The sequence below is a fragment of the Molossus molossus genome, unplaced genomic scaffold (genome assembly GCF_014108415.1).
Source record: "Molossus molossus isolate mMolMol1 unplaced genomic scaffold, mMolMol1.p scaffold_m16_p_18, whole genome shotgun sequence".
NCBI lineage: Eukaryota > Metazoa > Chordata > Mammalia > Chiroptera > Molossidae > Molossus > Molossus molossus.
The window spans coordinates 27,457,625-27,470,359 of record NW_023425353.1 but is presented as its reverse complement, the minus strand read 5'-3'; the positions used below and the strand labels follow the sequence as shown (position 1 = coordinate 27,470,359).

Sequence of the window (12,735 nt, the reverse complement as noted above, 5' to 3'; positions counted from 1 at the left end):
CAGCAATTCCATTTCTGGTCATTTAGAATCAGAAAATAATCTGAAATCTGAACAGAAATTTACACATAAGAATGTTCACTATAGCAAAATTTGAAACACATTTTCAATAATTTTCCAAATATTTTTTTTTTTATATTTTGTTCAGATAGAGTGGGGGGAGGGGAGAGAGAGAGAGAAACATCGACGTGAAAGGAATACATCGAGTGGTTGCCACCCTCATGACCCAACCAGGGCCAGGGACAAACTGCAACCGAGGTACGTGCCCTTAGTGGCAACCGAACCCGGGTCTCTCTGAACCATAGGCCGACACTCTAACCGCTGAGCCAAACCGGCCAGGGCTCTATATTCTTTTATAATAAATTATAATTAACCTATACATAGAGAGATAATTTAGTAGGTAATGGTCCTTTATAAAATGGAATCTTTTATGGTCATTAAAAATGGTAGTATGTGTGTGTATATATATATTAGTACATGCATAGACACATTTTGGTGAGACAAACAGGACTTTGTTAATCTAGCTTTATTCTGAGGAAGACCTTTGCTTTTCACTTCCACCTTTCTGTATTCTTTGAATTATGTAATGACCAACTATTACTTTTATTTAAAAGAATTAATAAAAAGTATTAACAAAAAATATGTAATGACGTGGGCAAATGATTGAGCAAAGAAAGGAATACAAATGTGGTTTATAATAGTATGCTTAGAAAAATTCTTAGAGATATATCAAATGTTAATAATTTTATTTTTATTTTTCATTAAAAATAAAATGTGCCTTAAAGTATTAGCTAGTTAAACAACATTAACTTGTTTTCTAATCTTTCTCAAAATTTAATCTTTTTCTCTTTCAGTGAACCTTAAATAATCTGGAATCTCATTTTTGTTTGCTGAAATTAATCACAGCTCCAGGAGGATCAAGGGTTAATTTGTTTAAGAAGTAGATTCAGTTAAAATATTAAAACATGTTGGATAGTATATTTTTGTTACATTAAACATAACACCAAAAAAGTCATTTTTAAATGAATTACAACTTAGCACTGGCCTTAAGGCTCTAGAGTTAACCTATGCCATATTGTTATCTATTTGCATCCTCATCATGTAAAGGGCAGTATCAAGTATAGACTCTGGAACAGAAAGCCTGTGTCTGTAATTCTGGCTCCATCTTTTGCTAGCTGGGTAACCCTGGGCAAAAGATTGAACATTTCAGTGTTTTGGTTTCCTTATTTGCCAAAAGGTACTTACCTCACTGGGTTGTGAGAATTAAATAAATGTGCATGAAGTGCTCAGAACACAGTAAGTACTTAATAAGTGTTTGCTATTATTATTATTACTACTACTACTAATGCACCTGATGCTCTCAAATAATTGGACAACAAAGGACAATAGAGTGTATTGTGTCCTTTATAATCTCCTGTACAGTTACACACAGCTTACATCTATCTATATCTATAGAACCCCCCACCAGGCCACATCATTTTTGACAAACAAATGATGTTCTGTAAGTACATATAATAAGTTCGCCTGAACTCCATTTCAGTAATGAAAACTCATCATTAAAAACAATTTTTATAGAGCAAGATGACAGTAGAACTTTCTTCTATTCAAGTTGGAAACATGTGAGAGGCCAATGAAAGTAGCATTTAGTATAAAACTTGGCTTTTGGAGTTGGTTAGTTAGATCATGTACTTGCAAGGCCAAAAATACAATGAATTGCTAAATGACTCAATTCATTTCTCTGCTCGGTGTTCTTTGGTTCATACTGCATTCTTAATGGCAGCCAACCACCTCACAAAGGTACTTTAAAGGATGCAATCAGAGGAATCTACATGAGTAGGTAGAGGTCAGTAGATAGTATATATGCCTTGATTCCTGATATTGGAAAAGCAATTCAAAGAAATATCTTACCCATGGTGGGACAGCAGCATAATTTGACCAAACACACTTAGTGGCGCTTTCTATATGCCAAGTGAGCATCATCTTAAGCAAAGTTATACAAGTCATTACTTAAGTGAAATGAATATTAGATTAGCCTTCTGGAAAGGGGAGGAAAAGACAAGGAAAAAGAAAACAAGGAGAAGAGGGCATTGTCTTCCATGTTTGAATTTGATTGGAAAAAAATATTAATGAGGATTAAAAGAAAAGTGCCTCATTTAGCCATAGCCTTCAAACAGCAAATCTATGATATTCTTTCTTGGTATTTTACATGCATGGTGACACTTTCATGGCATTATGCCACTGGTATTTTCTGTATGAAAAGTGCAGTGAGTAAAGAGAGAAAAAGAACATTCATTAACACTAGGAAAGTAAAAAAATATTTCAGCCATTCACCACCATCCCACTCTCTTTCATGGAAGACAAAAGATGATCTTACCTCCACTGAGAATAATGACGGCTATAAATATTGCCAAGTCGCTGTCATCTAATTCCAGTGCGTTGAACTTCACAGCAAACTCAAACTTGGGCTCCATAAAGTCACCAAAGGGCTTTCTCAAGCTCTTTAGAAACTCCCTTGTCATGAATCCTTGGCCCTCCGATATGAGAACCCCATCTTTATTCATCAAGGAAGCCAGCATTGTGTAAATGATCTCATGGACGCCATATTTTAGGAGAGTTACTTGGTCATTCAAGTCAAGGTTCACAAAACCAGGGATATTTTTGGCATACTCTGTGATCTCTTGCACAGCTTCCACTGAGCGGAACTGACACCCCTGAAATATGCGGATGGCCACCTCTTTGCTCTGCTCCTGCAAGGGGGTGATGTGTTTGAACTTAATTTTATCTTCTCCCATCATTAAGGAATTCATGTCATAGATAACAAATGGCTGCAAATAAAAAAGAGAAAAAGTGGCTGAGTTAGAGATTTCTAATTCAAAGTGAACAACACTCTAGTTTCTTTGTACAAATCTGCTTTAATAACTGAAATCTTTAAAGTCAACAATAATCTGCTTTAATAACTGAAATCTTTAAAGTCAACAATACTTAATAATGACAAAATACTGTTATCTTCTGATCATTCCTCTTAATTGTCTTCTGGGACCAAAGATATTTTACCAGTTTTGTTCTTCTGTTCCTTCAACTTATCCTATAACACTTTACCTATGACTGGCTAATAGTTCCAATTTCTGTTGTTTGAAGAGTGTTGTTGTTGATTTTAAAAACTATACAAAATCTATTGTTTATGTTGGCTTTCTATGGAATATGCCACCACCCCCTTTGGTGGTGGTGGTGGTAGAATATGTGTTTAACCTTCTTTCAATAAAAAACCATTTCAGCAACCCAGGGTTGAACAGACACACTTGAACATAAAGTAATCTGCAGTTTTAGATGAAATCTACTGAGATCTCAAATGAAACACAGTGTGCATGTAAAATATACTTAACTATAAAAAAGTATGCCTGAAAGCAGATTAGGAATATTGAGCCAAGAAAATATCTATTTCTTTTCTTAATGCTCTGGAAGCAATCTGTTTCAGTAAGAGCAGATGTATAAGGCCTGTGGGTAAGTGTTGCAAAAAGTGTGAAAACAAAAAGAGTTTTGAACTTATTTTTCAAAATATCTGTATTTAAGGGTCAAATAATCAATAAAACATGTGCATCAGTTACTCAGGTTCACAATAAGCTGCTTTAAAAAGCAAGTTGTGTTAGTCATGAAATGATATCTTGCTTTCATTTCCTTGTATAGAACTAACCAAAGATTTGTGGTCATTGTGAAAACTTTCAAGGCTACTCTGGTTGAGAAGGAGCAGCAGTTTTTATACATTGGACATGCTGCACTATGTAAGGAATTAAATCCCCAATTCTACTCAAATGAATGTGAACATGGAAGCACTGGAAGAAGAGTGAGGGTACCTGGGTTCTGACTTTTGTTCTGTGGTTAACTATTTGACTTGAGGGAAATCATTTATCTTTCTTAGGCCTCAAATTTCTCAGTTGAGGGGAGTGCATTAAATTGGAGGTTAGAGTGCTTACAGCTCTTTTTGAATTTGTCTAGTAGGTCTTATGGTTTTCACCAGAAGGCCCAGAATAAAAAAAAACAAATAAAATAAAATAAATTGAAGGTTAACATCTCTTCTCTTGAGGATACTCTAGTTGGATTTCTCATAAGCAGAGTGTGTGTATGTGGTGTGCGAGTGGATATGTATGAACATGCATGCACATGGAACATAAAGTCTCTGATGTGCTAAATAAAGTTTCTTTTCAGCAGAGATGCTGAGAATTCTCTCCTGTTGGCAAGAGGAAGTGGGTGCAATGGCTAGCAGTTGTAGTCAGCTTCAAGACCCACTGGTTTGGAGATTCTATTAACCTCTATGAATCTATGATTTTCACCAAACTATTAAGTCTTTTCTACACTGAAGAAAATAACACAAACAATAAGGACTCTTAGATGCTGAGTAAATTTCCAAACTTGCATATTATTTCAACACCATTCATTGGAGTTACTACAGAAATTCTTTTTTTTTTTTTTTTTACCAAAAAATGCACTTATATTGTTTAGCAAACTGAAAAGGAGGACAGATGTCAGGACCCAAAAGTAAGTTTGCCTGGTGGCTCTAACTAATTCTTCAAGTAAACCAGGAGCAAACAGTGCTTATTATGTTTTTGGGCATTTTGGCCCCCTCCCTTCAGGATTGATATTATTAATGGGAGAGGAAAAGGGGGCAGAGTGGATAATAAGTCACATCAGTCAAAATGTGCTGAGTTTCCCCAGAATGTCAGATTCTAATCATGAGAAAACCTTGCTTTATAGAACCTAGAGAAAATGTGGTTTCTGTTCTTCAGGAGTTTTGCAGCTTATTATAGTTTATATTGATGAAGTACTAGCTTTCTTTGCATGAAAATCTCATGGCATGGATACTGGAAAAGACTACCTGCACATGCATGAGTACAAATTACATGAATATAAAATCATCACCTCTTCACGTATGGAAAGACTGTACCCAGAACTACCCACTTCAACTTTTGGATAAGTTTCTGCTCAACAATTTGGTTTCTTGGCACAGAATATATGCATAAAATTCTTTCACCTCCATGTAAGCAATTTATCTGGAACTATGCCCTGATAAATCACCCTGTGACTCTTCCCTTTGACTTCCCCTGTCCCCTCATATAAAGCCCCAGGTTCCTGTTTTTGAAACTCTGTGATAGTTGAGCATAGGGCACAAAATCCTGCTAATTTTCTCTCCCAATTTAACAACAATGTGACTTTAACCCCTTGGCAATCTATGTTGGTCAGGATTTCCTGGCAGTAAACACTCAAGGACAGAGAAAGAAATCAGCAGCCCCCACCATTATGCCAAACCATTCCGTTTTTTTTAAATCCCTTCAGCATTTTGAAAAAGTGATGAACTGACAGAAAATTCTAGGTATTGACATGCAAATGAACACCAGGTGGATTTTGTTGTTGTTGTTGTTTTTTGTTTTGCCAATCATATCTGATTATGCTGTTTTCATCGCATTTCTGAAGTCTGCATAGATTCTTTCAGCCTCCATGTGGATCTGTCAAACTGTAAGAGTGATCACTAGATGTGACCCGCCTTTCTTTGCCACCAATTCACCAATTCTTAGACTACAAACAGTTAACTCACACATTTCACAATGGAACCTCCTTATCCAGAAAGCCGACCTCTTAAAACTACAGGTGGAATTAGGTCCGTGGAATTTCTCTTGAATCATTAATTTAATATTACACCTCTGGTAAAATATTACATGTTTCTGTATTTTCTACAAAGCAAAGGGAAGCCTTATATGTTCTATTAGCTTGTACAACATCATCTAATGATCTGCTACTGTAAGAGAAACCATATCATCTTCAAATTTGATCTTAATGATTTTATACTTCTAGTTTAGGGCTAACAATGTACCTATCTTCAGACAGTCTACCAAATGGCTAGATAAGCATCTCTCCCTAACAAGCAAGAACACTTAATTATATCTAGGACATTATCATGAATAGATCTAGGTTTTGTTGGGCCTAAAATGTACAGAGTTGTTGGGTACATTTACAATAATTCTTGAGTTCAATAATACAAATTATAAAACAAAATTGCTCAGGTTGTTCCCAATGCATTCAAAGGGGCTCTATACAAGGGAGTGACCCTGAAGCTCCAGCTTCATTAGTTTCCTGGTGAATCTGCCTCTGGTTGCCATTATCATGCTTGTATTCCTTCTATACTGGACAGACCATAAAAAGGTGAGAATTAAATGAAGAAAATTGTACTGAACACAATGTTTTTCCAGAGTAGCAAAAACAGTTTCTGTATGGAGAAATTACATAAAAGCTTTCTTTGAAGTGATGCATCAAATGTACTTTATTTTTACATATTTTGATTTTCAAAAATAGCTCCACGTATCAAAGCCAGGATGGGATTAAGAGTACTGTTTTAGTTCTATTTTTTTAATTCTTAATTTTTTTGTTACTCCTCATCTGAGGATATTTTTCCATTAATTTTTTAGAGAGGAAGGGAGGGAGGAAGAGAGAGAGAGAGAGAGAGAGGAAGACAGAGAGAGAGAGAGAGAGAAAGACAAAGAGAGAGAAAGAGAGAGAGAGAGAGGGAACATCAATGTGAGAGAGACACATCGATTAGTTGCCTCCTGTATGACCCTAATCAGGGCCCAGGATCAAACCTGCAACCCAGGTATGTGCCCTTGACTGAGAATCAAACCCAAGACCCTTGGGTCTGCAGGCCGACACTCCAACTGGTGAGCCAAATCAGCCAGGACAACAATACCGTTTTATGTAGATAATTAAATTTACTTATAAACCTATTGCATGCTTCCCATGTAAAACACAAAGGTCCTAGAAAAAGATGGCTTATAATGGAGAAATAAAACAAAAGTGTTCCTTAGTAGATCAGTAACATTTCCATTTTAATATACGATTATAAAAGGGATTATGCATGAAAGCTCAAAGTTAATAACTTCTTGAATAATAAAATAGCAAGCAAAAGAAGATAAATAAGCAAGTCAGCTAATAAAGCATAGAGTATTACAGTGATTTCTCCCATTTGGGAGATTGAAATTAGTGTAGTAGACAACTCTACCCTCTCACAATCGCTTGGTAACCAAATAGGAGTTAAAAATGGCCTGGAAAAATGTGTGCCTCATCTGGTGGAGCTCTCCTGATATTCTCAGTTTTCTCGACAAATTAGAGCAAAGGCTCAAGAAAAAAAATTGAATTCTTAGTGCCCATCTTCTTCATTTTGTTTTCTTCCTTTTTTTTTTTTTTTTTTACTTTAATTGACTTTCATTCTTTTAGACACACATGCTTCTCCTCAATTAGCTATAGTGGGTGAATGTTAATCAAAATGCATTGGTTGGGTTTCCTCAGTTTCTTTCTGGTTTCTGCCCCTGTTGTTCCTATTTTCCTCTTGTTAAGAACCATGGGATTTACAGAACTAAAGTGGTCTTCAGAAATAACCTACATCATCATTCTCTGAGTAGGTATGAATAAACTGAAGCCAAGAGATGTTCTAAAGTCAAATGGCTATTTACAGCAAACCTGAACTAGAACTAGATCTCCTGACTTATGTTTAGTTCTTTTCTTTCTATAGCTTTCTACGTGATTTCTCCATGTTTTCTTTTTTAAATAAAATGACTATTCTGAGAGGAACTGTGACTGTTATTTTTATTTTTTTAATCCTCACCTGAGGATACTCCTCCATTTATCTTAAATAGAGTGGGAGGGAGGAAGGGAGAGAGAGAGAAACATCGATCAATTGGCTGCCTCCCGCACGACCCTGACCAGAACCAGGGACGAACTGCAACCAAGATATGTACCCCTGACTGGAAGCAAACCCGTGACCCACCGGTCCATGGGCCGACGCTCTAACTGCTGAGCCAAACTGGCCAGGGCGGAACTGTGACTTTTAAACTGAAGCTCTTATTTGCTGGGATCTTGGAGGCAGTGCCTTTTGAACTGGTATATCCTAGAGGTGCTAATTAATAAGTGCTGTATGTGATTGAAGTTAAGTTTGAAAGTTTTAAATGTAATTCCATTTTCCTGCATGATTTAGAGATTTAAAACCAATGAAAATGTAATAGGAAGAATTATTCACACTTTTAATGAACTAGAAGATAATCACAGTTTTCAAAAACCATCAACTTCCAGCCAAAACATTACTCAGCTGGTAAACAAGGGTATTGGCTAACTGAGTCTAATTATGAAAAAGGAAAAAAAAAAAATCCAACTACTTTTCTTCTTAACTATATAGAATATTATATTTTTTAAAATATGTTTTTATTGACTTTTTAGAGAGAGAGAGAGAGGTAGGGAGAGATAGAAACATCAATGTGAGAGAGAAACATTAATCCGCTGCCTCCTGCACGCCCTCTACTGGGGGTCAAGCCAGAAACCCCAAGCATGTGCCCTGACCAGGAATTGAACCTGGACCTCTCAGTCCATGGGATGATGCTCAATCCATTGAGCCACACCAGCTGGGCTGGAATATTATCTTTTTTTTATATCTTGTTTGAAAGAACACTATTGGTTCGGATGTATTATATTTTTGGCTATTTCTGACAGCCCTGGCAATAAAATAATTTATTTTATTAATATTAATATATAAATTAATGATCCCAGGAACACAAATTCTTTAGTAGCCATTGAAACAAAACAGCACTACTATCCTGATCTTTATTTATACTGAGGTTCTGTGGTCTCTTTTCTCTGAGGATTTGTCTGTTATCTTCCTTCTCAGGAGAGCAAATTCTGGCTTACTCAGGCTTTTCCACAGATAAAGGGGAAAGAGACCACACTTTGTTCAGCTGTAAGTGTAGGATTTAAAAGCACAGATATCTTTCCAATAGTTTGAATTATTAGATTTAATGGACACTATAAATTTTAGAATGAAAAAATTTAAAGGGTACAGACTATTTTCACAAAAGTTTACATTTCTATATTGGTTTTATTAATCAGTAGTTTCATATTACATATACTATTTAGCAAAACCATTTTTACAATGGCACTGTTTTGTTCTTGTTATTATAAAGACAGTGACTCCACATGTACCTATCATAAGCAATGTGATGCTTTGGGATGCAAAGTCCAATACAGTACAATAACAAGTTTTATCCTTACTTGCAGATAGAGTACAGCCAGGGCCTTACCATCTCTCAGATATAGAGTGAAAAGCTGGCAGGCCACCAAGGCCTTTTCTATTTATTGTTTTATTACAAACCATGGCATTGAAAGTGGTTTCTGAAAACCACTCTGTTTATTTTCATCAATAAACATGGGATCATGTGACAGTGATGCACCCAGTGTGATCACCACCTCAGGGTAATGGTCAAACACTGGGAACTTCCAAAGTCCATTCAGTTCTCAAATTGCCTTCAGGAAACAAAGAACCCTAGTTCTAGCATATTCACAGTTTCAGAGTTCAGTGGATCTCTTAAAGAAGGGTCCTGCGCTGGAACAAGCCATTGAAGGGAAAATAGACTGCGGGAGAGTCAGTTCCATCTCTATTCGAGAAGGCCTATTGCTCCTAAAATTTTTCTCCTGTGATCCATGTTTGGTGATTCCATATCCCATCTTTCCCCAGCTGTGAGCCTCAAATCCCCAACCATTATTTTTTTAGGCATGAAATGAAAAGTACACCATATCCCAAAGATACAGTGTTAAAGTTAAAAAGATAAGAGGGGAGCAGGAATATTTAATTTATCTGTCCATTTATCTGTTTTGAAAGGTGAAAATAACACCAGGGAATAAGATGTAAGAGAAGGAAGTTAAGTTGGCAAGGGAGAAGCCCTGGTAGGCCTGCAGGCAAATGCTGGTGCTGGGCCTGAGAGGAAAGATTGGCAGGCATTCCATAAATGAGACAGAAGAAGCAATGGTTAAATTGAGCAGTAAGATAAAGTTAAAGAATGGCCTCTTCAATAAAGCTATTTCCTTTTCCAAAGGTTCTCGGTAACTGGTCATCCACTATACTGAGCAGCCTATCCCAGACTTGGCCTAGCTAACACTAATGACATCACTTCAAGCAGGGTGTGTAATGAGACCCAAACTGTTCTATTGCACCAGCCATCGCCACTTTTTCACAACCCCCACCCTCTCAAGAGTCCATACTTCTGCAAAACGTTTCCAATCAATTCAAATCTTAACTTTCATAAGTCTTGGCCAAGAGATAACATAACACTCCTGAGAAAGATACTATCAAATGAATAACATGACCATGTAAGATAAAAAACAAATCTCTAGTCTCACTGGAAATCACATTTTGGATTTTTTTCCTTCTCCCATATTCCTCTCTGAACTATTTTTTTCCACCAGTGCTTAATTTGATTTTGCAAGATAAGGAGAAAAAGAGAGCCAAACAATTCTATTTCAGTTTTGTGTAATCAGGAAACGGATTATTTTAATTTGGCTCAGTCTTTCTCTCCAGACTCTAACGAGAGGCAATTCTGCCTCTATCCAGATAATTAATGATGTCCAGTTTGGTGAGCAAATATTAGACTAGTTAGAGGCCCTCTGTTGAAAGTCCAGAATTTCAAAGGGCATAGGCAACAGTTTTGAATTCAATTAAGCAAATATATCCTGCATAACTGTTACGGGCAAAACACAGTCACAGTTACCATTGGGGGGAAAATGACAAACATTTGGCCTCTCAATTTGAAAAGCCTATAATCAAGCATTTTGCAGCCCTTTCCCTTAAAATAGCTTAATACCTATTTATCTCACAAAGAGCCTGCAATTATCTTATTTTTAACTCAAAGATTTAGAGCCAAAGAGTCGATTGGTATGAGGTTTTAAAGTGATTTACAGTGGATTGGGCTCTGTGCCCTTCAGTAACACAGAGGAGTATGTTGCAGTGGTAGAGTAAATTTAAATTCTTGACTACTGGGGAAATTTTTAAAAAACTGCCTTCCTCCCATCTTCCAGGTACTGTTAAATTGACAGGCTTTACAGCACAGATTGCAGGTCTGGACTGAGAGATAAAGAAAAGGTGAGAAAGCAGTTCCTGGAAACTAAATGGCTCGAGGCAAAACTGTGGAGTAAACAGTTTGTTTTAGGGCTCTTACCCTGTTATCACTCCTTTTCCAGTTCTGGGGCTCCCAGCCTCCACTTTCCTATCTCATACTGGCTCTCATCAAGCTGTTATAATATGCCTTAAATTGATAACCCTCTTTAGCCACATCAATCTAGCTTTCCTTTTATTTCTCTCCTTTTAAATGAATAGTTTATTTTCCATAGTCAAATCAGTTATGTAGGGGTCTTCATTTGCTTTTGTTTTATTACACCCCAATTTTTTCATTTAATGAATACATAGACTTAGCTTTACTAAGACTTATAGTCTGTAAAAGTCTGCAGAAGACAGTCCTAATCATATCATCCAGGAAGAGCAAAACAGTACAAGGAAAATTTCCTGACTGTAAATATACTGGGATAGTAGAACAGGGTGGAAAATAAATCCCTGTTGTTCTAAAAACTGATAAAAATAAATCATAATTCAGAATGTTTTTCCAAGGTAAAACTTTCCTAGTGTATAAGTCAACCTGGCTCATTGCTAGTCAATGGGGAAGACTAGCTTCTGTGAGAGAATGTCATGCTCAGAATGTACTGAAGTAGTAGTCAGAGGGCCTGCAGTATAGTCTCGGTTCTTTCAAATGCTGTATGATCTCAGGCAGCATAACCATTTTCTCCATCTTTAAAAAGAAGGTAATAATAAGAGACATAAGATGGTTGTGTGCCTTAAACATATGAATGTGTAAGATGTTTTGAAACTGTCAAGAACTGGAAACAGGTATAATATTGCTAAGGTATCAAATAACCTCTCTTGCAATCAGAAAAACTCATTGTCCTCAGCTCACAGGAGTTTTCTTTTTCTATTAGCTAATTCTACTCTTACGGTTTAGCAAAAAGGAAAAAAAACCCTTGAGATTGTTATGAAAGTACATTAGAAGACAATCAAATTTTCCCCAAAATATAACTGAGTGAGGAAGTTACACATATATGTCAAGTAACTGCATACCTCTCTTGGAGGTGTTCATTTGAAAATAAACGATAACATAAAAGGGCTATCAAGGGCTGGGATGGTGTCTTCTGAATGTGTTCTGTGGCTTACTATTTTAAGAACATGCTGCACACATTACAATCAAAGTTAGACCCTGCCTGTGTAAACTGAGGTACAGAGATGAGATTCATCTGCAAGCTGATGGCAGATTTGGGACTAGAATTCAGGTATAGTTATATTTTGTTTTAATATAATTCCATGTTGCTTTCTCAGTTTCCTATCAGGGAAGAGTTCTGCTTTTTTAGAAAACCTGATTCAATAACAATTATAATCCATTTTGAGGTTTTCTAAACAGTGGTAATCAATGAGCTTGCGGATGTTTGAGAATCCACTAGATTCTTCACTAGCATAGCCCAGGCAGCTCAGTCTCACAGAAGATAAAATTCATACCCGTAATAAAAGGATAAAGTTTCTAGTTACCTAGGACTTATCAATAGACTGCTACAAGGAAAGAAAGGTAATATAATATCTGGAATGTATTGTTCTGCCCAATGTGGAACTTCATAAGAGGTAATTCTAATTACCTCTTGAAAGGCAAAATAATGAGACTGAATACCTTTCCAAAATCTAGGCCCAGGTGGGGAGAAGGGGGTCAATGGGGGAGCAAAGTGGGAATATCTGTGATACTTTCAACAATAAAGATTCAAAAGAAGAATCTAGGCCTGGAAAGCAGGGCTGCGTGAATGAATGTAGTTGTGACCAGTTATTTTAATGGCAAGAAATGAGAA

The 12,735-nt window shown here is 36.5% G+C and overlaps 1 protein-coding gene and 1 non-coding gene across 4 annotated transcripts in view; one reads left to right on the top strand and one right to left on the bottom strand.

Moving 5' to 3' along the window:
• PPARG (peroxisome proliferator activated receptor gamma) overlaps positions 1-12,735 on the bottom strand; it is a 139,728-nt gene that overhangs the window by 14,886 nt on the left and 112,107 nt on the right. For all 3 annotated transcript variants that reach the window (XM_036266576.1, XM_036266575.1, XM_036266577.1), the window contains one exon: positions 2,372-2,822. In XM_036266576.1, coding sequence (XP_036122469.1) covers positions 2,372-2,822 — 451 coding nt within the window. The remainder of the gene's footprint in view (positions 1-2,371; positions 2,823-12,735) is intronic.
• Positions 3,959-4,021, top strand: LOC118633635. Its single transcript, XR_004960196.1, has one exon. It is a non-coding gene; the product is annotated as a U7 small nuclear RNA (small nuclear RNA).